This window comes from Venustampulla echinocandica (genome assembly GCF_003357145.1).
Source record: "Venustampulla echinocandica strain BP 5553 chromosome Unknown scaffold_1, whole genome shotgun sequence".
Taxonomy (NCBI): domain Eukaryota; kingdom Fungi; phylum Ascomycota; class Leotiomycetes; order Helotiales; family Pleuroascaceae; genus Venustampulla; species Venustampulla echinocandica.
Window position 1 is genome coordinate 560,351 of NW_022474206.1, and position 25,516 is coordinate 585,866.

The window sequence follows — 25,516 nt, forward strand, 5'->3', positions numbered from 1 at the left end:
GTACGCTCTCACTCGGATGTATAGAAGCGGTGCAGGCAGCAACTTCAAGCACGCCATTATCCAAAGGACTAACAAAGATAGGTGTAATATAATCGTCTGATGGCTTTTGGGAATATTATTTCTCAACGCACGTAAGAAACCATACCTGGCTTCATACCTTCCACCGGATTCGTATGAATCGTATCTAGTGACGAATCAATCCCCAGCACCATATAGACCTACTCAGCAGGCATTACTTCCTCCCTACGAATCAGACCATTGGGCACTGCGTAGCCAATGCAGGAATGCAGGACCGATGCTCGTGTGGTAACCTGAGGGCGCAAGGATGGATGCCGGATGAGTCAAACCACCAAATGCTCCTTCCCTGTTTGCGACAGTGTGACATTGTGACAAGCTTTTGATAGCCTTGCAGCCCTAAATATTACAAGAGTAAAGTCGCATGGGTTTTGAAACTCCAGTCTCGGTATCACATAATTAACATTCTATTTCTACTGTTTACTGTGGTTCTTGGCAGCGATATCTCGTTGGCTAGGGACTTAAAAAGGGTCCTTATGCTTCGTCCCGAACCAAGAATGGTTGAGAATATCGTCAAGAGAAATTCTCTCTTCTGGCGCCCACTTAAAGATGCGATCCAAAAGGTCATTCATTTGTGCCGCTTCCTCAAGGGGCACACTGGTACCACTGGGCTCCAAAATTGCTTCAGATTTTCGCGGCTCCTTTTCCTCTTCATCCTCAGATCCAATATCTCCTATAATTTCACTTATCGGATACTCAACAGCTTTTGGGATGCCATCACTCCACTCTTGCTTTGGCTTTCCATCGTCGTTGAAGAAATTGGTACGCTTTTCCCAAGCATTCCACCATCCATCTGGTAATATTCCCAATGTTTGGACCATCTGGCGCAAGATCTCGTCCTGTCCTCCAGACCAACTCGGAAACAGCTGTTGACCTGCCCTCAGCTCGAAAATAACGCACCCTAACGCCCATATTTCAGAGCACTTGCTCACCTTCGAATCAAAGATAACCTCCGGTGCACAATATGAAAATGGTATGCCAATGTCTTCCGCTTGTGGGGGGTTATCAACTACGAAACTTTGGCCAAAGTCAACCAGTAGTATGTCTTCAGCCAGGAACCGCGGATCTAGTAGGTTAGCCGACTCAACTAGGTATCGAGGGGCAGATCTTCCAGGTTCGCAGCCAGAAATAGTGAGAATAAGATCTTTCCGAGGTTCACCAAACCGCTGGCAAACTTCATCTTCTGACCACTCGTTGATGGAAGCAAGCTGGAATAACAGATTTGAGGCAGTGATATCTGGATTCCCTTGTTAGCGATACAACTCCCTTTCTTGTCGCGGAGTAAAGCATTTACCACCATGACACAGCTTATGCGAATGGACAAACTTCAGCGCCTCCACAGTTTGTTTCGCAATCTTCCGAGCAAGATCTGATCGTAATCTTCGACTACCTGCAACTTTACCAGGACAGTCATTCAAAGCAGCCACACTTGGCCCTGCTACGTCAGAGACAAGACACATATGTGTCCCATTTGGTCCATCGATCGTAAAATGATCGAACAACGATGTGACGTTCTTTCTCCCCGAGGCATCATTGGGACTACGTCCTAGTCGCTGAAGGATCTCGAGCTCTGAACAGTGCGAGGATGCTTCAGCTCGCATGATTTTCAAGGCAACTCGTCGGTGCTTCTGTTCGTCGAGGGCTAACCACACTGTCGAGAAACCACCATAGCCAAGCTTGTGAAGAATTTTGTACCTGTCTTGAAATAAATCTCCAAGATGGACTGGATGGAATCCTCCAGTAGTATAGCTCTCGATATCTTCCACGTCATCAAATCTAGAGGGCCGATATTGTCTTGAACGAGTAGACATTCTTTTGGCGGTGAAACATGACGAGACGGCGAGAATTCCGCTTTCAATAATGTGACGACTTGATACTCTTGCGACGGCGTATGAACAGAACAGCTGAAGTGAGGTTCGCATCAAGGAACCGGTACCATCGAGGGTGAAGGAGAGTTCTGAGGGCATCCGGAAACAGAAGCTCACGTATTTGAGCAACTCCACAGGGGCGCGAAGGGGTCACTTGATTAGTCAAAATTATTATTTGTAATTTTTGGTCGGCGATCAACAAGTCTTAACACGTTCTTTCCATTTGTAAACCAACTGAGGAAGAGTCGTCGATCCCCTTCAGAAACTGTACAAAATGATTTTGAGGTGAGAAAAAGAACGTTCTTGTGTTCTACAGGTATAGTGGTTGTTCTATTTCGTATGCAAACGGGACTGCTTTTGCTTGTTCAGTTTGCTATTGCGACAGCTTTCTTGTTCGTCGTTTAATAAACGAACTAGCTTGTTCATTATCCAAATGATGAGAATATGGCAAGGGCGGGTGGGTAATATGAAGAACATACAAATAGACATATTATGTAAGCCAAATCGCATAGAGAATGAGGTATCACATACAAAATCATAAGATCGTCTAATCTAGTCCCATCTAAGGGTTCCTTCCGGATGTAGGTCCCACACATGCTGTGTCTATACTAATGTATACAGTGTACTGAGGTCTCAATCCATGAGCCCCTTCCTTCATCATCCAAGATACTTCTTGGTGGAAGTGATACTCCCGATATGCAAGCGACTAGCCTATTTATTATAAATCAAGAAGTTCCTCAGGCTATCCCAATGATCACTCTGGACATAAATGTATTCCATGCTGTTCTTCAATCCAGATTGTACCGTGTCAGGATGCCACCTGAATAGCCACATGATAGAACCCCAACTCAATGCTGCAAAGGCAGGCCATGCATCGCGGGATATCCGTTTCGAAAGCTCGGGGCTCTTGATGAGGCCTACGCCTGGCTTGACGGAGAGCTCGGCGAGTGATAAGCAAACACGCGCAAATACTATGGCATGTAATTAGCAAAAATCTAGGCGGAAGGGGATGGTGGCCATACCAAAAACAACAATCTGCTTGCTCACAGACGAAATATGTCCTCTCTTTGACCGCCTCCCAAAAACGATATAACCCCCTAACAGGCCTGCAAAGAAGGTATCAAAATCTCCTTCCTTCCCCGGCTGAGAACCTATATGTTTTAAGAGGAGCATCGTCATCTTGTAGACCGTGGCATATTTAGCTAGATTTTGGGCGTGTGTTCGGGTTGCTTTAAATATGAGGCGCAGTTTCTCCTGCACAGTGCCTGACCGAAAGAGAAATATCATACTGTATTTTATATAGACTCAGCAACCATCGGATGAATGTGGAAAAGGGTGGGAAGACGAGACTTACACCAGCGCATGCGGAAATCGAACCTTTGCGCCATACACAGCGCCATTGCGGGCAGCCTTCAACACAGCCAGATAATCCGCATATTTTGGGTTTAATATAATCTTCTCGAGCGCCTTCTATTCATAGGCACCGTCAGCATATATACGCCGCGACATTCGAGGTGTTTCCGACTTGACTTGCCTTTGCGACTTCAATTCCTGACATTTTGCTGGAAGGAAACAAGCCTCGGCAACTGGTACCTACAGAACCTCGGAGTGCAGTAGCACAGTTGGGAGTACTGCTACCGTTGCATCGGTGTAGGCCTATATCTGCTCTGTATTCGAATATGGGACTGGGCGAATTGATTGATCTTTATCCGGGGAAGCTTGCAGTTGTGTATGGAGTTGCGAACATGAGGGTGGACGATGAATGATGAATGATGAATGTTCAATGCTTCCTCGGAGGGATGGACTTCGGCCCACGCGACGCTCCCCCACAGATTCCGCCAGCAGGGATCTGCGTTCAGTTTAACATGTGAGATATGAGAGATAAGAAGAAAGGGCGCCAGGCAGAAACACCGTTGCTGCCTCATCGCCTTGGAAACTTTTTATCGATTAGGAATTTTCGAGCTCGAACGCAGGAAGCTCAATTCACGAATCTTCCCCCAACATTCCCCCCAACAATAATACAAAATGTTGCGACAAATGTATGTATTTCAAATATATTACAATCCATGATTCTATTATAGGTATACTAATTAATGCACAGAAAACCCCGCAATGCACGCAGCAAGCGCGCGCTCGACAAGAAAGCCCCAAAGCCTATCGAAAACCCCAAAACCACCCTTTTCCTCCGCTACACCACCTGCTCCCAAGTTGTTCAAGATGCGCTCACCGATCTCCATCAATTGCGCATACCTCTAGCCAAGAAATTCACCAAGAAGAATGCCGTTCATCCCTTCGAAGACCCCGCATCCCTTGAATTCTTCTCCGAGAAAAACGATGCCTCTCTCCTTGTGTTTGGATCCTCAAATAAGAAGCGGCCGCATGCTATGACGCTTGTAAGGACCTTCGGGTATAAGATTCTCGATATGCTAGAGTTGAATTTGGACCCCGATAGCTTCCGCCGGTTGAACCAGTTCAAGAACAAGAAGTGCGCCGTGGGATTGAAGCCCATGCTGCTATTTGCTGGCACGCCGTTTGAAGGCCCAGTTACAAATGAGTACACGATGATAAAGAGCTTCTTCACGGACTTTTTCAAGGGCGAGCCTGCGGATAAGGTTGATGTCGAGGGATTGCAGTATATTGTTTCCATTAGCGCGAGGGAGGAGGTCGAGGGCGAGGAAGCCAAGCCAAGTGTGCATTTGAGGGTCTATTTAATCAAGACGAAGCGAAGCGGGCAGAAGCTACCACGAGTGGAGGTTGAGGAGATGGGACCGAGGATGGATTTCAGAGTGGGCAGAGTCAAGGAGGCCGATGAGAGTATCCTGAAGGAAGCGATGAAGAAGGCCCGCACCAGCCAGGAGAGGCCCAAGAAGAATATTTCTACGGATATCATGGGTGATAAGATTGGAAGGATACATCTGGGCAAGCAAGACTTGAAGGAGCTACAGACGCGGAAGATGAAGGGGTTGAAGAGGAGTAGAGACGTGGCGGGGTCCGAGGATGATGAGATGGAAGATGCTATCAGTGATGATGAGCCTGCGAAGAAGTCAAGACAAGGCTGAAGACTCTGATGATCTGGACTTGCATGGCCTTTCGGGGTTTGGAGTTATGGTACGGCGTCAGCGAGGGAAAATTGTATGGAACAAAACATGTCTTAGTGTAGGTGGCATGGATTAGGAATGATGATAGACATGTGTCATGCTATTGACATTCGGGCTCACTTTATTGAACATGTAACCATTTGCGGAAACTCAAGAGTAACTGTATTGGGTAGCTAACAGTGTTGCATTCTGGGTTGAAGTATCGTACCCTGGGATATAAGTCCGACTGCACAATCGAGCACACTACCCCCCCCCCGGTTAGACTCAAACTGCCTGTATATTGTATTCTTTAGATAATGTTCAAGGGCATCGCAGGTAGGGGTAGCCCGTTCCTCGACCAGCCTCACCGACATAGCATTTAGCTAGCGCATTATAGATGGCTAAGGTAGTCTTAGCAGATCAGAACCCAACGATTCAGCCCCGTGCAAGGCAGAACCTCCGCAAGCTAAGAGCCAACTATCACCATCCTCTCTCCCAGAAATGTTCCATGGCTGGAATAATTGCACCAACTTCACTAACCTATCATCGGGAGTCTGAGTTCTAGGAACGTCTTTCCTGTAGACAAACGACAGTCATGGTTGTCTTCAATATGCGTGTGAAATTGATCGCAGAAGGCTTTTGCAAGAACTACATTGCTATATGATGGAGAAACCAGGGGGACAGGGTTCGGGTCCATGTCTTGAAAAAACCAAGTAGTAAAATCTTGAAAGAATTCGAAACCCAACCCAATTTCCTCGTTGACTTGTTGTATTTCCTCGGACTCACAACCCGCACTGGTGAGTTCGACAATTAGTCTGCGAAGAGGCGAATCGGATGAATGCGTATTTTGGTAGATATATGGGACCACTCGAAGAATATTAAGTGGTTTTCGGTCATGGCCCCTCCATATGATCGCATTGAGCGCATCATTCTGAAGTGCCGCCATTTGGTATTTCTCGGCAAGGACAAACAATCTTATGAAGAGGCCAAAGGAGCTTTCTAGGACTTCAGCTACAGTGAGAGCAGTCGAAGTTAGTTCCACGGATTCCCGTGACACACAAATCCTACCCTCATAAATCCAAAAGACCAACATTTTAACAATCTCAGGATCATCTTCAGGAAGGTTGATGAGACTCTGTTGGGGTCCCATCCATTTCGAGCTGCAAGCAGCTTTAAAGAACGGACTTGCGCGGGAGAGCGGCTCCCTGTGCACTACAAAGGAAGCTTGCTGAGGACCGTGGCCGGCGACGAGGGTGACAACACTTCCGAGTGAGCTTGAATTGTATTTAGCCAACTTCCAGCCAGGGCCTTAACTACTCAATACGGTAGGGAAGTTAGACGTACTTGAAAAGACGGGATTCATCCACTAGGTCCGGCGGAATATTCGGCGGCGGTGTGCTCATGAGGAGAGACGCGTACGCGGGTGGGAAAGCCATCATCAAGGGGTTGTTTGATTATTCAGGGTGAGATCCAACTTAGTTGCAGGAGTGCTTTTAGGGGCGAGAGCCAGCTGCCTGCGACCCGGTTGATAACTGAAGGGTTATGGGGTGAGAATAAAGCGGTTGAACAGCAACTGGCGTGTTGCCTGCTATGATTCTTGTAGGTGACTGTGCGAGGTTGTAAGTAAGGTGGTGGATGGTCGATGCGGAAATTGTAAAAGAGGGTAAGCTCCCCAAGACAATGTACTGGCAGAAGTTCCCAAAGGCACCCACCTACCTAGCTCCGCTAGGGAGTAACGGTGAATTGTTAACATGAGCTAGAAGATGCCAGCTATTGCGATTCGAAGCCTTCATTCACATCTTTAGCTTCCTAATGAAATCTGAAATATTTGAAAGCATTTCACGTTTTCGAGAACTTTGATCGGAACGTGCTGTTTGCTTTGCTATGATATATGGCAAATTTCCTGATCTATAAACCTACATATTATCTTACACGTTCACACTCTGCAGTAATCTGCCCTCCACACCCTCCAGTATATACTGATGGGCTAACACGGCCAAGTTCTCGGCCTCGCCCTGGAACTGCTTATGGGGGTCCACGCCTGGGCCAAACATCTGTGCTCCAGCCCCTGGGCCCATCTGTCCCATCTGCTGCGACATTTGACTGGCAGCTATTTCAAATCAGCCAACCTGCAAGGGCAAAGTGCGTTATAGAAAATGGGATAAATGCTTACCATTATCGCTTCCCAGAAGGTAGTTGAACACCGACTGCAGCCCAAAGATACACAGGACATACCACGAAATGGAAGACATCCATTGGGGGTCCATATCCTTAGTAGCCACGCCCGCCTGCAGCATGCTCTTGAACTTAATGGTCAAGGGGAACGGCAACCGTACTGTTAAGCAGAAGGTTAGTCAGGATTACTCGTTGATGCCTGTTGGCAACATTTCATTCCATCCTGGAGATATGTAAGGGACTTACTGATAACAAATCCACTAAAGAAAGCATTAATCCATCCCATAATCAGCGTCTGGGGAACGATCATGGCCATGTTCCCCTTCATCATGCCCATCATGCCCTCCATCGCCGCGGGGTCCGTCATCGGATTCGCCGCCGCCTGGCCCTTCTTGTCAGGCTCCTTCAAGAACGTTCCGTCCTCGTATTCTGTAACAAGATAGTCTTTTCGGGTTTGGAACGCGGAAGAGGAGACGACGTGGGCGTTGCTGCGGAGGTTGATGCCTCGGATGAGGGACCGTTGCTCACGGATTGAAGGAAGATCTTGCTTCTTGGGAGCCGTGGCCATGAGGAGTGTTGCATAATGTCGTAGGATACCTGTCAATATCTAGAGCGAAATTAATTGAGCCGTCCATAGATGGGTTTTAATAGACTGTGACGTACCATAACCACAGTGATGGGGATCAGAATCCAATAGCTGCAGGAGAACTCATCAGCACCTTTCCACCAATCGTCCGGTTATCATTTGAAACTTACAAGAGCTGCGGATCTCTATGGATCGTCTGAACCGGTACTTGCGCCATGTTTGCTCCTTGTCTATCTGCTGTTGTTGGGGGAAAACAATCAGAGGAGCTGGCTTGTAGGTGGAGCGCGACGTTGTGTCGCTAAATCAAAATTCGGAAGTTCCCGAGGTTTTGACGGAGCTCCATCAAGACACGTTCCCCAACTCCACGCGCGACTTTACCTGTCAGCACTTCTATATTATACCAGAACTCGTCTCAATTGTCGCCACTCTGCAAAAGCGTCAATATGTCGGTATCAGAGGACAAAATATCAGTATACTCGGTGGCTGGTAAGTAATTTCACAATTGTTCTGTTTGCAATGTCATATGTTGCGCAGGAGTTCTGCTATTCTCCACAACAGCGGCTCACTCATACTAGACCTCAAAAATACCAGCGATGACGCCCTCCCAGCCTACCTCAATAGTCTCTCCTTCGCTCAATCCCATACCCTAACCGACATCCGTCTCGCCCTGGGGTACAGCGCATTTTTTGTTTGCGCCGCAACCTTCTACTGGGACTACACCTGGGGTTTCGACAACACCAAGCAGTACACCCTTATCGCTGTCATCATTTACACACTCCTCAATTCCGCCCTCACATACTGGATCTGGGGCGTGGAGAGCGGTACCGTGTATGCTGGCAAACATAAGAAAACAGGCGAGAAGATACAGATTCGCAGTAAAACGTACAAACACGTACCGAATTACCATTTAACTATTACGACGACTTCACGCGATGGAAAAAGCACGACAAAGCACTTGTGCAAGGCATTTAAGGGGTGGTTCGATGTCCAGGGCCACTTCATTGCGAAGCCTTTCCAGCAGATGTTGGCGGGCAGTGTGGATGTAATCGGCAGGGCGGATCCTAAGAATGCTAAGGCTGCAAATGAGGGCAAGCCCGAGAAGAAGCCAAAGGTTGAGGATAACAGGAGTATGGATGATAAGTGGGCGAGTTTGTTGGCCGAGAGTTCGGGCACTCGAGAGCAGGATTCGAGTGCTGCTAGTACGGCGACTCCCGGGAAAGGGGGCAAGAAACGGGGGAAGAAGGCTTAGGTTGCGCATTCTAGGGGGCGTGTTAGCTATGATATGCTTGATAGTTGTAGTTTAAGCTCGGAAAAAGTGCATACAGGAGAGATACCTTGGCGTTTAGGGTACGTGAAGGAATGAATTATCCATGTAGTACTATTCATCGGAATTTGTCACTACGTGCAAAACTACATGCGTGATGTTTTGGTTTGGATGAATAATTCAAGATTCACCGCGTGTTGATTGTAAACCTAACTATGATCTATCATTATCATGCAGAGCCGTCTAAAACGCCAAGTTAAAATGCACCTTTGCCATACGGAAACACCTCGCGCTATGCGTAACCCCAATAAGTAGATATAAAATACCACTCAAGATAAGTTAAACCAAGCCATTTTGCATACCTCCGCCTTGTGTCGGACTTCTCTTGAGGAATCACCAAGAGCAAAGTTGAGCTCACTCATGAGCTTAAATTTGCGTTGCTCAAGAAGAGTGGGCCTGATATACTCTGCGAGAAGCGTCAAGACTTCCAAGGCCGTTACACGACAACGAGGGGAGCTGTCTGAAGGTGAATCGGGTGTGTTGTGAGTGCGACCAGTCATTCTGTTGATGACACTGTCTAAATGAGCTTCAATGACTGCCGGACACAGAGGGACCAGTGTGTGGATAGCATGAATGAAAGTAGCCTTAGACCACTCATCGTTCTGGGTATTTGTGCCTTCGAGGACGGAGGGAAATATAAGATCCACATGGTCCTTCAACATTGTAGGCTCCATATAAGCTAAGATACCGGCAAGTGCAATGAGGCAATTGTCCTTGATAGCCTTATTGGTTTGCGAACGCCACACCTCGATAATGCGCTTGACCCCGATATCGAACAAGCGTCCCTTCCGGAGTGGCCGGATTACACAGAAATTATTCTTGTTGAGGATATCCGAAGGGGCTAAGAGGATCCTGAAACTCTGCGCAACTTTTCTGCCATGTACAGGATCCGTAATGCCAGTAATCATGCAGTCAAGCAAACTTGTAACCGATTCAGAGTAGGCAGCCAAGCTTGCAGCTGTAAAATAGGCCAAGGTTCTATATATCAGGCCAATTTCTTGGTCCGACTTGCCAGTACAGTTGGAAACCAAGTTCAGCATCATTTGGAGAACTGTGCATTGCTCAGTCGAAGGTTGTTCCTTGCTGGCGCCAAACTTGTTAACCAACAGCTGGATGAACCATAACATCGACATCCTGGAAAGCTGAGAGCATTTGATATGAGGATTTGTGGCATTTCGTAGCATGGCGGCGGCGACATCACCAATTTCAATATCCGATTTCGCCCGCTTTAAGATAATTAGCAATGTTGCTACACGTCAGGCTATTGACTTACCGCTTGGTTGGTACGGTCCATACCAGCTAGCAAAGAGACGGTCAAAAAGGTCGCAAGACACTTGTCAGGTGGCCCTCCGCTTAGATCAAATTGTGAGATAGAAAGGCTCTGCTCAGTCGCGCCCGGGCAAAACAAGCTGACGAGTCCCGGAACCTCAGTAGTAGGTCTCGAGCTGTCGTATGTGGTGAGAATGTTGTCCACCTTCTGTAATGATGAAGAAACCATGGACAAGGTTATCATTTTCCCCAAAAGTTCAATAGACCTATCATTGAAGCTCTCGGTGTCGTCACCTAAGCTTTGTAAACCAACGTAATGCCGGGTTCCGATAGACTGCGGCTCGCTAGCATACTCTTTGAGTTTGACCACACGGCTAATCAGGGGTAGAAGATTGTGAGAATAGGAAGTGGCTTTTGCATTAGGGGAATTTGAAGGGAATGTTTGGCGGTAGGACTTGTCGAAAACCTCAAGGCCCCGAAAAGATGCTGCCAAGAGAGCGTTGGCGTATTCTAACTGACCCTTGTGCTCAAGAACAGAGTTGAGCTTGGCAGATAATGCTTTTTGCATCTCATCATGATTTTGTTGAGAACAACTAGTGTTATCAGTGGACTCTCCTCCCTGAACCCCACGTGTAGATGTGGAGCTACAGGATACCTGAACTATTTCTTCAAGCCGGCTAACCACACGCTCTACTTCCTCTGCTCTCTTGGAATCCTCAACAGAGAGCATGCTTGGGAGCTGTCTCATAAATTGTGGAAGAGTAGTATCCCTAAATCTCTCAGGGTCAATCCTCGAAATCTCTCCAATTGCGGCCAGAGTAGGCCCATAGAGTTCATCGGTTTTGGTCCTTTGTGCAACAACACCATTGAAAGTATCTAGTACCATACCCTTCTCAGAAGCTGACAAGAAGTCAGGAATCTTTGCAAGGATAGAGACGCCCTGTATTGCAGCGCTAGCCAGTGAAACATCTGTGTCTAGTCCCACATTTAGCTCTGATATGGCGCCAAAATAGATATCCACAAGCGACTGTCGAAAATGGGAAAAGGATGCTGTCAGATCTTCCTCGAGTTTCTGCTGAGCTTGAATTGAGCCCTCGTCATCACACTTCGACAGGGAGGTGGCTGCGTTGTTAGCAAGATCGAGCCGGGCTTGCATAATGTGATTAAAAACCACCATAAGTGATGCCTTTGGAATTTTTGAGCTCAGATCTTGTGCCATAACATCAAGGCGTGGGAGAATAGTCTCAACAGTGGTCTGCAGAGCATACGCAGACGCTGACCCGACAGCATATAGAATTCTCGCACTAGCCACCACATACTGTTTCATGTCGCTTAGTCTGTCGAAAATCTCCTTTGCAAGCTCAACCATAAACTTCGAGAAGCCGTTTTCCTCGGTCGAGCCCCTCGGGGAGCTGCTCAAGTTTGTCACTAGGCCATTAATAATCTTCAATGAATCGTCAATGAATTCATCATTCTCTCCGTTCCACACTTCGAATTTAAGAGCGTCCCAGATCTTGGGAGCCCACTCAAGGACAGTAGGGGCAGAGTATGAGGTTACGCAGGTGTAGATAGTTGTCAGGAGCTCCTTCTGTTGCCAAGTTAGTAAGTTGATCTCAAAGTAGATGGCTAACACTAGCCTTCTTAGTTGCTGCTTGATCCGTGTCGAGATCTCTTAGAAATGACGTGAAAGCCTCCTTTGCATAAGCGTCATTGGAAATTATGCATTTCAGCAATAACTTCCTGAGCTCTTCAGGCTGAGGCAGGTCAGAGTTCCGAGCCTGTGCACCCAATGTGATGGGGAAATATCGTATAAACGATCCCCAAATATTTGAGTACTCCGTAGCGCCTAAACTCCAGGTCTCGCTCACAGAGGCGTATAAAGTAAACAGTGCCTTCAGCGAGGATGCGGACTTTTCAGACTCCGCTAATTCCACGATGCCCGAAACGAATTTCGAAGGTCCCATGTCCCGCTCCAGGGCGCGTTTGTGGCTCTGATTAGTAGCCAAGTAAGAAATGAGCGTATAGTAGCTCAATCTCGTGTTGGGCTTTTGGTCGGCAAAACGGTTCGTCTTGCCTTGGGCGAGCGAGAATACCGCGTCCACAATTGGAGAGACGTCGCCTGGGGAGAAGCGCTTCCATTTAACGATAACCTGGAGTGCGTTCGCAACTGCGTCCATGGCATAGCCGTAATTGGATATATTTTCATTATTCTCGATACGACTGCAGAAGTAAAACACCAAGGCATGCACTACTGAAGTGAGCAAACTAAGGTTGGAAGTCGAGTGGGGATTCTTACATTCTGTTCTAGGTATTGCTTCAGCTTGCATACGGCCCAACACCGCGGATAAAAGTGCCATTCCTGTCCTGCTGTTAGCATTGCAAATAAAGTAAATATTTAAAAGTACATACCTCTGCTTACAGTGACAAGATTCTCTTGGTCAGAATCCACATATGGCCTTAATTGTGTGAGGATATCTGCCAGAGATAGCAACCGGAGATCAAGTGCTATAAATTCATTAATGGCGTTTGAGAGTTTCTTTGGCTAGGGCCACTTACAGCTGGCGAGATCGTTGATAATAGCTTCCTCTTCAAGTGCTGGATCCTCGGCCAGGAGCGGAGCATCCATCCAATCTTTGACAGTTTTGCCAGCCATCTTGTCCTATTCGTCTTCCAAATTAGATCTGCTGCTACAATTGGCCTTAAATGATTAAGAAGGAAGGCGACAAGGCATATCTGAGCAGAATTAAGTCAAGCACACATGATATATGGGCGAGATGGAGAGGCGGTGTGCTTGAAGTGGTAGGGTGGTTGAAAAGGAAGGCTTGGTGAGGTAGAGTGTTTTGGGGGAAAGACTTTAAGTGTCCATGATCCGTCAAGCAAAGGGCATTAAAAATTCTAACAAGTATGAACTAAAACAACAATACATACCAGATTAATAAGGTGCCGTTTGAAGTAGCGTCGAAAGACGAATAGCTGATATAAATGTTCGGCTGCGCGGGTGGACGCTGAAGCTATGAAAACACTCAGAATCAAATAACCTTAAGTGTAAAGCAGGGCAATAATACTTACCAAATTGCCGAAGATATTGTTTGAAGTGGCATGAAGACACAAAGGCAAGCGCGAAAGAGGGAGTTGTAGTCGTAGATGTGAGCAAGGACGAAGAACAGGAGAAGATGGAGATGTTTGTTCTGCCGGGCGGTCGAGAGAAACCTTAGCGTGTGCAGACAACCGAAGCCGTGCAGTGCTCTTGATGTGGGGAGGGAAACAGCAGGTCACAAACGCAAAAGAGTGCTATTAGTTAGTCTAAAAGAAAACAGATCTAACGTGTATAGACTTTTGGCTATTAAAATAATGATCTTCCACTTAAATAAGGGGTTTGTTGAACCAATTCATGAGATACGTCTACAAGTAGGTGTACTTAGTAATACCACTGGCGGTTTCCCAAAAGCGTTAGCATGCAGGACCCCTCCAACCCCTCGGTCTTATCGCGATAAGGACGGAGATGTGTTCAACAAATTTTCGCAAAACACCGTCAGCATCAGCGTCACCTCTGCAAACCCGAGAACCAGCCACCGCTCACACATCGATCGCAAGACAGCCGCCGAATTTCTACGCCATGGCGACTCCGGCGGCTCGTACGAATTGCAAGGTTATACTTGCTGGAACCATTGCAAAGGGGCTGCTGGCCGAAGTAGCAGACGGGTTATCAAAGCTTGCGGAAAAGCCAAAGCTAGTTGGGTTTCTTGCCAACGAAGATCCAGCAGCCCATATGTACGCCGATTGGTCTGCCAAAACATGTAGGGAGAAGTGAGTTATCAATGTTTTTTTCCCGTTATTGAATTTATGTTATGCGTTGCAAAATCGCTCGATCATCATGCTGTACTGGATTGTCCGGCCTTCGGTACCCGACATGAGACATTTTAGATTTGACCCAGTTAGCTATGACTTATTTGGGATTCTATGGATCATTTAAACATGTTTTCGACCACCTTTCATGATTAGGACCTTTGGAATAAATGCCTGGCCGCTTTCGCTTGAACACTTCCCTTCTTTTGAGTCACCTTCACGCTCGCATCCTGTGATCGTCATCGTCCAGAGCAAACATCAATACACGATCCGTGGCCAAGCAGCATGCTAACAATCCTCGCAGCGGCTTTGACTTTGATCTACGTGTCGTTTCCAAAGCGGACATTGAGGAATCAATCCTCTCAGCAAACAACGACCCAACAATCCACGGCATCATAGTCTACTACCCAATTTACCCGGCCACATCCCGGCAAGACTCTTATATCCAGCAATTGGTCTCCCTCTCCAAAGATGTCGAAGGCCTCACACATCGTTATGTCTTCAACATGTACCAAAACATCCGCTTCCTAGACCCGCCCAAAAACGAACAAAAGTCAATCCTACCCTGCACGCCCCTCGCCGTTGTCAAAGTCCTTGAATATCTTCAAATATACAACTCCATCCTCCCCTATGGAAACCGCCTTTTTGGGAAGACCATAACGGTCATCAACAGAAGCGAAGTGGTTGGTCGTCCACTCGCGGCTCTCCTCGCCAACGACGGGGCAAAGGTCTACAGCGTGGACCTCGACGGCGTTCAGATGTTCACCAGAGGACAAGGAATCACAAAATATCACCACGAAGTTCATCCACAGGATCCCTCCTTTAAGCTCGAGAATTGCCTACCCTTAAGTGATGTAGTCATTAGTGGTGTCCCCGGAAAGACTTACAAAGTCGACACAAATTTGATACGTGACGGTGCGGTATGCATCAATTTCAGCAGCGACAAGAATTTTGATAGCGATGCTGTAAAGCAAAAAGCCAGTATATATGTTCCTGCGATTGGCAAGGTGACGATTGCTGTGTTGTTAAGAAATCTTTTAAGATTGGTCCAGAACCAAAAGGCTTCGGCTGTTGTTGCCGCTGATCAAGAGGTGGCTGGGCAGCGCGAGGGATGAAGAGAAGAGTTTGTAAGCAATCCTGACGCAACTCGATTGCTAGTATAGTCAAGAGAGAAAGCAAAGGTATACTAACGCCGTAATATAGCCATGAATGGAAACTTCGGCCGGCATTCCCTGCGTTGAACGTTAGTGGAGGGAAGTTTCTGGCGTTTGTAATGTAGGTTGGATGGATTTTGCATTTTCGCATTTGTTATAGTTGACCGTCCGAGTAGACAGATTTTAACTGAGTATATACCCAATACACTGACAACAGATTGGTAGCCCTTGTGCAAAACGCCATATTGGATTACACTAGAACGCCATTCCTTTCTTTCTCTTACTGCACAAATCTCTCACAACCTCCCTATCAGCGCCCTATGCCTTCCCCTTAATCCCAGAACCAACCATCCCGTTATCCATGCCCATACCAATTCCCACACAAATCACCACAGCACCAACCAACGCTGCAGCCACGGCAAATAATCCAATCATCTCCACCATAGCCCTTCGGTTTGTCTTCTCAATCACATCATTATGCCCTAGTGCTTCCCCAATACGTTCATCAATACCATCTATACAGGAATACACTACGGATCCCTGGGTTTGAGAAGTCTTCTCTCCTTCCCACCAAGCAGCGGCGCGTGACGGAAGGTAGCGTGTAAAAGAATTAGTCGTCGTAGCGGAAGCTAGAGAGGAAGGAGAAGCGGGCTCGGAGTGGAAAGATGACGGAAGGTCAAGGAGAGTTGTGTCAAGGGCAAAATGAGTATATAGTGGTGTCAAAGGGGGTTCGTCATCAAACTCGGAAGCGAGAAGTTTAGATTGAATTTTAGAGGATCCGAAGGGCATTTTTCTATTCGGGAATTGCATGAGATTTGGTGATTGCAGTCTACTCTTAAGGAACTGGGCAACACATGCTTTGAAGGGTCCGAAATCATGATATTTGAAACCTCAACTGCTTTGTTCGAAAGTCTAATCCATTTTCGGGATCCAATAGTAGGCATGACAAAGAACATATTTGGGCATTTTTCACAAGCGAGAACCACATGCAACAGTAGCCATTGCAATTACATTAAGAATGCTGGTGCTGCATCAGCTTAGCTATAGAGTTGGAGCCTCGGTAGTACCTCGTACTTGTCTATTTATACTATACGCGTCAACTCCTTGACCGTTCTTCTCTCTTCGCATCCAAAAAATCTCCTTTGGACATCCATCTATCTTCCAGCCATTTTGCTAATTGCGCGTCACTCTATGGTAATTCTACCAGCGGAAAGTGTTTCACGTCAACATAGAATTTATATCCTCTCTCTCCACTCAAATCGTTGCAGCTCAACGTTTCCCATATCGTCGGAGCTTCCATGAATTTATTATTGTTGTTGGTACGCGATGGTTGTATTGTATATGGCCTTGACATGCGCCGCACATGCTACACCGTTGCCACAAAACCTTTCGTCCGCGGGCAGAGAAGATGTTTTGGATTGGGTCTGCTATTCGCTTTGCACCATACTTTCGTTTCCTCGAACTATTTTGGCGTATATCTGGTCACCTCGCAGTAGCTAATCAGCCCTGCTAACTGGTTAGCTACGATTTCCTTGTTCTACGTTGACATACCTAGGTATCCTACATGTTGCCTACTTTCTCACCACGATCCCCGCAAACAATCTATCCAGTTTCTCCTTCTTCTTCGATCAGTTTCTGCTTACCACTGGCTTCCCCATCGCCCAGAGCACCCATCCTAGTAATGGAACCCAGTGAAGCTCAATTTTCGCAAACCAGCGACAGAGTGACAACATGCCCGCCGGTACCGCCAGGGCTTGGATCATATAGAAGTCAGTGCAAATGACGGGGTTTGCAACCACAATGGCCGATTCTCCTGCCGGCAATTGGTCACCAGATATGCTGATGTTGGCGCCATTCAGAAACTCGAACATATATTGGATTCACGTCCAATTGGTGAAGGCAATGAAGGACGAGATGTCATATACGAAATTGGGGGTAAGATAACTGACAGGCACGAGGACCGAGAGGATCAAATCCATGAGAACCAACTGGAATGCCCATGGTATGACAATCAAGATACCCCGCAATGTGATATAGAGGTTTCCGTGGCCATGACTGAGGTTTACGATATCGACGGGGATTATATTCAAACTCCAGCAGTCTGGACCAGGGCGACCTACCGCAAGACGACCGTTTCGGACTGGAGTAAGCTCTCAGCTCTATGAACTCAACATATACGAACTGATCACGAGCACGGCCTTCCAAATGCTCGATCGCGGGGAACAGAGCCAGAGCGGGGTGTCACATTACTTTCCGCATTACAGAGTAGGAAGTCCGCAAGACGCGCCCCTGACGTGCGTGATCCCATGGATCGAGATAGTATATTGCTATGTGTTGACTCGATGAGCAGAACAGATCGAGGGGCACGAAAAATGTCCGATTGGAACCTCAATCTATAGCTTGTGCAAGTCAAGATTGACCGATCTCAGTGTCAATTTAAGCTTCTTGGCTAGTACACGGCGTCAACCAAACACGGAAAGGCTTTGCGGCGACAATCCTCCGTAGACTGTGTTGATCCCACCGCTACAGTAGTAGTGGAGAAGCATCGCAACGTGGTCAACTGGCGATTTGTATTCTCGATTTGCATTCTTCAATATTAATCACGCCAGAACCGGTGCAAATAGCTACATTGTGAGCTACACCAATACTGCAGCCCAAATGAACTCAGAGTCCAGATAGTGCTTCCTTCGTCAGCAACGCGCTGCCGCGTTCGAGCTGTCCCAAAGCTCTGCTGCATACACCTATCTACCTTTCCTTGACTACGTACGATAACAGTTCTGGTGCTGACAGATTGCCTCTCCTGACAAAAGCCGTTCCAATTGTAATTCCCCGGATTCCGCAGGGACCCCCAGCTGTCATCAAATCACCAGCCGCTTCCCCGTTGCAGAGTTGCACTGCGCCCCCTCCAAGATTCGACGGGCCCCCGGGATTGATTGTCTTCCCTCTGGGCGGTTTTTATGCGCTACGGCTCCCTCAAAAGCATGGTCTGATCATCGTCCAAACTTGATCAATATATATACAATTGACACCCTCATACCCTTTGCACTGCAAGCAGATCTAAGCTCGTCGCATTCAAGATAGGCTATCAGCATTGATACTCCCGCAGTCCCAAAACGCGGGCGCGACACGACTCCCTGTGACGATCCAAGAGCCTTTACGACCAGGTGCTTAGCACCGCCTCCGACGAATTCCAAATACTTCTCCGCAAACACACACACGAGAAGAACCGTAATCTTCCACCCACTCGAGCTCTAGAATATCCGCCGGCACGCGGGAGAACCGTTGAACTGGGTAGGTCCTGCATCGCTTCTCATCCCCTTATTATTCGCGGCCCGCCTCTTGTGGAGCTGCCTTCTTGGGGGCGTTTGATTCTGACCAACCTGCGTTTCGTCATCTCACACGGAACTCAAATAATCATGGCTAACGGATATCGGTCAAATCAGGAGACTTTCTCTCGCCGCTCTTGGTCGAGTTCGGATTCATTCCCTCAAGAGATGTCTTTGACATCCCCAGTCGACCAGTATGGCAACAAGGTGGGCGGAAGTGGATACGGGAGCAGCGGGCAATCCGATAGCGGAAAGAGCCCGTTGTCGATGAGTTTGGGATTCTTAAAGAACTTGACCGAAAAGAAGAACACCCGTGGTCCGTGTCCTACATACCTTCAAGAGAAGAAGGTTACACCGCGTGCTAAACCTGTGTAGTTGACGGTCAGCCCCCTAAGAGGAGAGGACCAAAGCCGGACAGCAAGCCTGCCTTGACAAGACGGCAAGAGCTGAATCGGCAAGCCCAGCGGTAAGATGCGCTGTGCCCCATCATTGCGCAATGCTGATTTGGAATAGCACCCATCGTGAGCGAAAAGAATTATATATCAAAGCTCTGGAACAAGAAGTCCTTCGCTTGAAGGAAAACTTCACCATGGTTTCTCAAAGCAAAGAATCACTTGCTGAAGAGAACCGCCAACTGAAGCTACTCCTTGCTCAACATGGCATTCCTTGGAGCGGATCCGGAGGTGTCGACGAGTTGAATCTCCAGGGTGGCGCTGCCTATACTTCCAGCGGCAGTATATCAGGGAGCTATGCCCCCGGATCACAAGGCTACAGTCCTCCCCCGCAAACTTTCCCGGCAAACAGCAATTTGCAAAATCCAAATGCATCTTCCCTAGGCGCCATGAACGGGATGAACGGCCGTAGCGTGGCTCAACAGCAAGTCCAACAAGGGGTGGATTATGATCAAGCGGGCATTGATTTCGTCTTAACGTACGCCGATCCTTCAAGAGCCTACATGTCGCCTCCCCCCAATTAGCTGACGCCAATCGTGGCACAGGCTCGAGCGACCTTGTATGGACCATTTGTCAATCCTCGTCGCAAAGGCCCATGAGCATGAGGATCTGTTTTCCGGTCATGCTCTCATGGCGTCGTGCCCTCCGGCGCCAGAAGTCAAACTTGAAGTTCCATTTGGACACGGTCCGGGAAATCGGAATGGAGACGCACAGAAGACGTGGGACCTTTCGAAAGGAGATCTAGCGAACTTGCTTGATTTGAGCAAAAGACTTGACCTTGACGGTGAGATCACTCCGGTAATGGCTTGGGGGATGATCTTAGGCCATCCCCGGTTTTCTGAATTGAGACTCGAAGATTTTGAGAAGATATCCCAGGGACTTCGGGGCAAGATCAGGTGTTATGGGTATGTTGACCACGATACTTATCAAGTGCTTGCTGACCATATCCAGATTTGGCGCGGTGTTGGAGGAGTTTGAGGTACGAGACGCGCTAGCAAACGCCTTGGATAACCAGGCGGAAATGGAGATGGTGTTTTAATGAGTCCTTGCATTTATCAACCTTGATGTTTTAGCAGCGGCGCAATGCCGGGGATTGTTCAATAGCGCTGGATTGGGTAGCATCTTCTGTGAATGAATGCCTTTGCATTTTGCCACAAATGTAGCAATCCAACAAACCCAAACTGTATTGGCCATAGTTACCCTATCTATGTACTCGTGACTTCAGAGACTAACTAACCATTTTCATTTCAAACTTGCACAAAAGTTCTATGATGTACGCTACATAATTTAGGGTCCATCACGTGATGACAATGCCAAATCCAATCGGCAAGCAGGGATTAATTGCCCCCACCAAAAACGGCGTCCACAAAGCGAAATATTCGAGATCCGACTACAACGGCGAATTCTTACGAAATTCAAGATATCTAACCACAACCACAAGATACATCGCAATCATGGCGCCTGTATCACTGTCAGATATTATTTCGGCACTGCCGTCAGAGGACTCCTGGGGGCCATCAACGTCCACCGAGACCACGTTAAATGGCGTGCCCTACGCCCCATACTCGAAAGGCGACAAATTAGGTCGCATGGCCGACTGGACGACGGAGGGCAAGGATGGAAGGGATGGCAGAGGTGGACGACAACAATATAATCGGAATTACAGAGGTATGGTCCTATTCTTCTACTTATGCTGCAGCGTATCTGCCGCGAAATAGGCATAGGGGAAATATCCTTATTGACTGTTGCTGTAGATCAACAAGTTTACGGCGCTGGCACATCCTCCCTTTTCGCGGTTCAGCTTGCTGAAGACGAGTCCTCTTTCTCCGTTGTTAGCAATACCCGAGAGTCAACCAAGACGCGATTTGGTCGTGGTGCCTTTGGTCGGGGCCGGGGACAACGTGGGCGCGCGGACACCAGAGGCGGTCGAGGACAGTTCCAAAGGGTCGGTGGACGAGGTGGACAACAGGGCTATAACAACTATGATAGCCGGGGAGGCCGTGGTGGTGCGCGTGGTGGAAGACGATTCGGATGGAAGGACTATGACAAGCCCCAGCGCAACCGCGATGCGTCTGTTAACATCAAGCCGGATTGGAAGCTGCTGGAGGAGATTGACTTCAACCGCCTGGCCAAGTTGAACCTGGATACCGGCGATGGAGAGGATGTCGAGGGCTACGGTTTCCTTTACTACTACGATCGTTCGTACGACAAGCAGTCTGTCAAGGCTGCTGAGCGCAAGTTAAATGTCGTTGATCGGGCGGCATACAATGTCACCACCACCTCGGATCCCGTTATTCAAGAGCTCGCAGAGAAGGATGAGGCCACTATATTTGCCACAGACAACATTCTTTCTATGCTCATGTGCTCACCTCGCTCAGTCTATCCTTGGGATATTGTCATCATTCGACAAGGCAACAAAATCTTCCTTGACAAGCGAGACAATGCTACCCTGGATATGGTCACTGTCAATGAGAACGCAGCCGACGCACCAATGGATGCATCCGAAGGAAGCAAAGACGCGATCAACCAACCTGGAGCATTAGCTGAAGAGGCGACATATATCAATCACAACTTCGCCAATCAAGTCATGTTGGAGAATGAAAACCAAAAAGTCGAGATGGCTCACGAAAATCCGTTCTACAACCCCGCTGAGGAGACCGAGCCACCAGCAAGCAAGGCTTACAAATACCGCCGTTTCGACCTTGCCCTTAACGATGAGGAGCCCCTGAACCTGATTGTCCGAACGGAGCTTGATGCTGTGCAAAAGAATGCCATCAGCGGTGACGACCAATATATCACCGTCAAGGCTTTGAACGAATTCGACCACAAGGCTCAAGGCAGTGGTGGAGCTCTGGACTGGAGAGCGAAGTTGGTCAGCCAACGTGGTGCAGTTGTGGCCACCGAGATGAAGAACAACAGCTTGAAGCTTGCAAGATGGACAGTTCAAAGTATCATGGCTCGCGCCGATGTGATGAAGCTTGGGTACGTATTCCTTCTAAATTTAGCCAAACCGATATGCTAACATGAAATTAGATTCGTCTCTCGCGCAAACCCCAAGACCAACGACAAGCACGTCGTCCTCGGTGTTATTGGCTGGAAGCCAAAGGATTTCGCCCAGCAAATGAACTTGAGTCTCTCCAATGGATGGGGTATTGTCCGCACTATTGCAGATATGTGTCTCAAGCGTGAGGAGGGCAAGTATGTCTTGGTGAAGGACCCAAATAAGCAAATCTTGAGACTTTATGAGGTCCCTGTTGAGAGCTTCGAGGATGAGGGCGAGGGCGAGGCTATTGAAGAGGCTGAGGAGGCTGAGGAATAGATCTTACCTGTACGAAGGTAAAAGCAATTAGGTCGGTCGAATGAGGCATTTTGTTGGCGGGTCATTCGGGGGCCAAGGGATAAAATCCATGGAGTTCTTGATATGATGCACAGGTTAGACTGTATTCAGGACGGGGCAATTGCAGAGTCCGAAACTACTAATGTCTCTAAAACCATGTTGCTTCGAGATCCCTAAAATCGATTATCTATGAATGTTGGGTAAGTGCCTAAATTGAAAGGACGCCTCGTGCAATCAGTCAGCCTTGTTGGGTCGACCTCGTCACGAGCCCATGACACTGGTGCATACACCGAGTAGGCCTCGCCATCTTGACCTCATCATTCATTCTCATCACATTTCTCTCCCTTCTTTTCTCCCTGTCGCCATTCACCTTCTGGATGTTACACCCGCAGGAATCCAGTTGTATCTACACAATATATCCAACAAAACCGCTCCCAGCTGTTTGCCTAGTCAAGGCAGTTGTGGAGGAGCGGTGCAAAGCCGCGTAAGCACGTCGAGGCTACCCCTCCATCGTCAACGCCGGATGAGACATCCTCAATATTTTCGCCGTCAATCCAAAATCTAATGATTAGTCGTGAAGGCACTTAAAAGATGAGGCTTCACGGCAATGAAGCTTGGGGCCCACCTCCGCAATATTCAGAGCGCACACCCCTCATCTCCTCTAATGACCCTCCTGAGCCTCCCCCATACTCGGGAGAGCCATCATACTACGATGAGCAAAATCCCCGTGCAGAGGCAAGACGACAGAAGGATGGTTCGACTGGACAAGGAAAAGCCCGAAATATGACCGTGGTATTAATCGTACTATTTTGTACCGCTTTTATCGTCCCGGTGATATGGTTTATGTCTAAAGGGAGCTATATCAGGTCGCCACGGGAACCGCCGCCGCCGACGGTTATTAGGGTTGCTGTTGTTGGTGAGTTTGTCAACGCATTTTGAACGTTTCATATTTCTTCGGTTTCAGTGTATGCAGGATAGGCAAGAGGAATTTCAAATGTCCCCTTAACTCACCATAAGAATGGGACATTGCTGACAATCACTTTCTTTTTCCGCTGTTATAGGAGCAGGACCAGCGGGTATAAGTACTGCCTTCGCACTCTCTCGTGTGCAATTCTCTAGTAAGAAAGGCAAGCCTGATGTGCAAGTTGACATCACGATATTCGAACAGAAAGATCGTGTCGGCGGAAGGATGATCCTCAACCCTTCACTATCTGCAACAGATGTGCTGAGCAAGGAAATACACGCCGAGGATGTAGCAGCGGGATGTTTATCTAGCAATCGCATTCTAGGGCGGAGAGCACAGGCCGAATTCGGGGTTCAATTTGGGACTGATACGACGAGTAAGATGGTCGAAAGCGGAAATATCGCTGTAGGTTTCTTCAATGGGAAGGATATAGTTGCGGACATACCCAGACCCAGAGAAGAAATCACTTGGGGCAACTGGGTGAAATTGATATGGAGGTATGGATCGAGTGTGTGGCGGGCTGCGAAACTCCCTACGGGCACCATGGAGGGGTTTAACGGCATGTTAGACTTGGCTGAAAAAAGCGACAAGTCAAAACCATATGTTAATCCATGGGAGATATTGGTCACCGGACGGATGACTGGAGCTGCAAGCTTAAGTGCAAATGAAAGACTTGCAAAAAATGGTATTGAGGGAAAATATGTGGAAGAGGTAGTGAGGGCACAAATCAGGAAGCAGAACGGCCTGGATCTAGAGGAGCTATCTGACTTGGGGCTTTCAATGGCATTGGAAAGAGAAGGTGGCGAATTTTGCCCTAACACCGAAGGTGGAAGGTTGATGCATATGCTAGAGACCTTCGCGGTTGAGAGTCGAGCGGCGTTGAAACTAAGCACGCATGTCACAGCATTTAAAAGAGAGCTGGTTGAGGAAGAGAAAGAGATGTGGATTGTTGAGTACACCCAGGCCGACATGGATGAACTGCATTATGAGGCCTTCCACAAGGTTGTCTTAGCTACACCTTGGAACAGTTCGTCTCTGCTATTCGCACCTATTACGGAAACTCGGGAGCAAATCTTCTATAAGCCGGTATGGATCACAATCATCGCTACGGAAGGCGAGCTCGGTTCCGAACACTTCGGCCGCTCGGAGACTCTACCCAGTCAAATACTCCCCATTGCCTCTTCACCCGATCTCCCAGCTGCATTCCATGGAATCCATGAAATTACCCACCTCCGAAAATTATACCGTCTCGATCCCGAGGGACATATACAGAACACAAATTTGTATCGGATTCTTTCAGACCAACAGCCCTCGAATGGGACATTAGAAATGCTGTGGGGTAGTGGAATAGAAGCTATTTATTCCGAGGAAATCGAAAAAGCGTATCCCATAACCTACCCAAAGAGTAGCGGGGACGAGTTGGGAATTTTTGAGTCCGGTGATGGGTTATGGCATACCAGCGTTATAGAGGGTGTGGGCAGTACTGTGGATTTGGCTTGGATTGTGGGAGGGAATGTTGGGAGGCTCGTAGGGGAGAATATTAAGCGGGAGAGAGACTGAGAGGGTAAACATACGCTCTATGTGTAGATCTTTGGTGTGCTTTAGGACTCCCAAGGGGAAGGGTAATGGGGAGGGCATAATCGCTGCAGATACAAACGTATCTTATGAGAAGCTAATAATGACGCCAGACCACTTCTGAATTACAACTTACCTCAAATCAATGGGATACTTTGAACAGTTCCCACTAGTTCCTGGCCTACATCGTACGTATACCGCTTTAATCCAATATAAAAGGCCCACTGGTCCTCTTTGTAGCTTATAGTTTACCCAATATCCAGACTATCAATTTGGCATTGCTCCTCAAGAGTCATGTATTGCTACCTTGCTCGCGTAGTATCCTCAAAGGCGAGGCAAGACTCTCTCCATGGTAAAATCCTTCTTTTTCTTTTTGTTTATATGCATGCGAATATAGCCCTTGATGTCTAAATGGTAGAGATGCTGTGCAATGACTCTGTGGGCATGGCACGTGATCCGCCCCCTTTTGCTTTACCAGCATTCACCAC

At 47.9% G+C, this 25,516-nt stretch overlaps 11 protein-coding genes across 11 annotated transcripts; 6 read left to right on the forward strand and 5 right to left on the reverse strand.

Moving 5' to 3' along the window:
* Window positions 1–536: 536 nt before the first annotated feature.
* On the reverse strand, window positions 537–2,042 carry BP5553_02716 (Kinase-like protein; the record flags this gene model as incomplete). The annotated part of the gene is made up of 2 exons (XM_032011339.1): window positions 537–1,312; window positions 1,370–2,042. 2 exons carry the CDS (start codon window positions 2,040–2,042, stop codon window positions 537–539), a joined length of 1,449 nt encoding a protein of 482 aa, XP_031871032.1.
* Window positions 2,043–2,654: 612 nt separating this feature from the next.
* On the reverse strand, window positions 2,655–3,501 carry BP5553_02717 (Peroxisomal membrane protein-like protein; the record flags this gene model as incomplete). The annotated part of the gene is made up of 4 exons (XM_032011340.1): window positions 2,655–2,914; window positions 2,966–3,231; window positions 3,298–3,413; window positions 3,469–3,501. 4 exons carry the CDS (start codon window positions 3,499–3,501, stop codon window positions 2,655–2,657), a joined length of 675 nt encoding a protein of 224 aa, XP_031871033.1.
* Window positions 3,502–3,968: 467 nt separating this feature from the next.
* On the forward strand, window positions 3,969–5,002 carry BP5553_02718 (Uncharacterized protein; the record flags this gene model as incomplete). The annotated part of the gene is made up of 2 exons (XM_032011341.1): window positions 3,969–3,982; window positions 4,045–5,002. The coding sequence occupies 2 exons, from the start codon at window positions 3,969–3,971 to the stop codon at window positions 5,000–5,002; spliced, it is 972 nt and encodes a 323-aa protein (XP_031871034.1).
* Window positions 5,003–5,341: 339 nt separating this feature from the next.
* Window positions 5,342–7,998, reverse strand: BP5553_02719 (uncharacterized protein; the record flags this gene model as incomplete). Its single annotated transcript, XM_032011342.1, has 7 exons — window positions 5,342–5,421; window positions 5,561–6,294; window positions 6,953–7,130; window positions 7,194–7,355; window positions 7,442–7,802; window positions 7,859–7,892; window positions 7,952–7,998. 7 exons carry the CDS (start codon window positions 7,996–7,998, stop codon window positions 5,342–5,344), a joined length of 1,596 nt encoding a protein of 531 aa, XP_031871035.1.
* Window positions 7,999–8,224: 226 nt separating this feature from the next.
* On the forward strand, window positions 8,225–9,030 carry BP5553_02720 (Uncharacterized protein; the record flags this gene model as incomplete). Its single annotated transcript, XM_032011343.1, has 2 exons — window positions 8,225–8,267; window positions 8,357–9,030. The coding sequence occupies 2 exons, from the start codon at window positions 8,225–8,227 to the stop codon at window positions 9,028–9,030; spliced, it is 717 nt and encodes a 238-aa protein (XP_031871036.1).
* A 344-nt stretch (window positions 9,031–9,374) lies between these two features.
* Window positions 9,375–13,027, reverse strand: BP5553_02721 (uncharacterized protein; the record flags this gene model as incomplete). Its single annotated transcript, XM_032011344.1, has 6 exons — window positions 9,375–10,331; window positions 10,379–11,962; window positions 12,006–12,622; window positions 12,671–12,733; window positions 12,784–12,879; window positions 12,931–13,027. 6 exons carry the CDS (start codon window positions 13,025–13,027, stop codon window positions 9,375–9,377), a joined length of 3,414 nt encoding a protein of 1,137 aa, XP_031871037.1.
* Window positions 13,028–13,876: 849 nt separating this feature from the next.
* BP5553_02722 (Aminoacid dehydrogenase-like, N-terminal) lies at window positions 13,877–15,335 on the forward strand (the record flags this gene model as incomplete). Its single annotated transcript, XM_032011345.1, has 2 exons — window positions 13,877–14,181; window positions 14,525–15,335. 2 exons carry the CDS (start codon window positions 13,877–13,879, stop codon window positions 15,333–15,335), a joined length of 1,116 nt encoding a protein of 371 aa, XP_031871038.1.
* A 357-nt stretch (window positions 15,336–15,692) lies between these two features.
* On the reverse strand, window positions 15,693–16,163 carry BP5553_02723 (uncharacterized protein; the record flags this gene model as incomplete). Its single annotated transcript, XM_032011346.1, has 1 exon — window positions 15,693–16,163. One exon carries the CDS (start codon window positions 16,161–16,163, stop codon window positions 15,693–15,695), a length of 471 nt encoding a protein of 156 aa, XP_031871039.1.
* Window positions 16,164–18,790: 2,627 nt separating this feature from the next.
* Window positions 18,791–20,191, forward strand: BP5553_02724 (Uncharacterized protein; the record flags this gene model as incomplete). Its single annotated transcript, XM_032011347.1, has 5 exons — window positions 18,791–19,016; window positions 19,076–19,166; window positions 19,214–19,630; window positions 19,698–20,057; window positions 20,104–20,191. 5 exons carry the CDS (start codon window positions 18,791–18,793, stop codon window positions 20,189–20,191), a joined length of 1,182 nt encoding a protein of 393 aa, XP_031871040.1.
* Window positions 20,192–20,462: 271 nt separating this feature from the next.
* Window positions 20,463–22,471, forward strand: BP5553_02725 (Eukaryotic translation initiation factor 3 subunit D; the record flags this gene model as incomplete). Its single annotated transcript, XM_032011348.1, has 3 exons — window positions 20,463–20,820; window positions 20,907–22,134; window positions 22,186–22,471. 3 exons carry the CDS (start codon window positions 20,463–20,465, stop codon window positions 22,469–22,471), a joined length of 1,872 nt encoding a protein of 623 aa, XP_031871041.1.
* A 609-nt stretch (window positions 22,472–23,080) lies between these two features.
* BP5553_02726 (uncharacterized protein) lies at window positions 23,081–25,013 on the forward strand (the record flags this gene model as incomplete). Its single annotated transcript, XM_032011349.1, has 2 exons — window positions 23,081–23,405; window positions 23,551–25,013. The coding sequence occupies 2 exons, from the start codon at window positions 23,081–23,083 to the stop codon at window positions 25,011–25,013; spliced, it is 1,788 nt and encodes a 595-aa protein (XP_031871042.1).
* Between the last annotated feature and the right edge of the window lie 503 nt (window positions 25,014–25,516).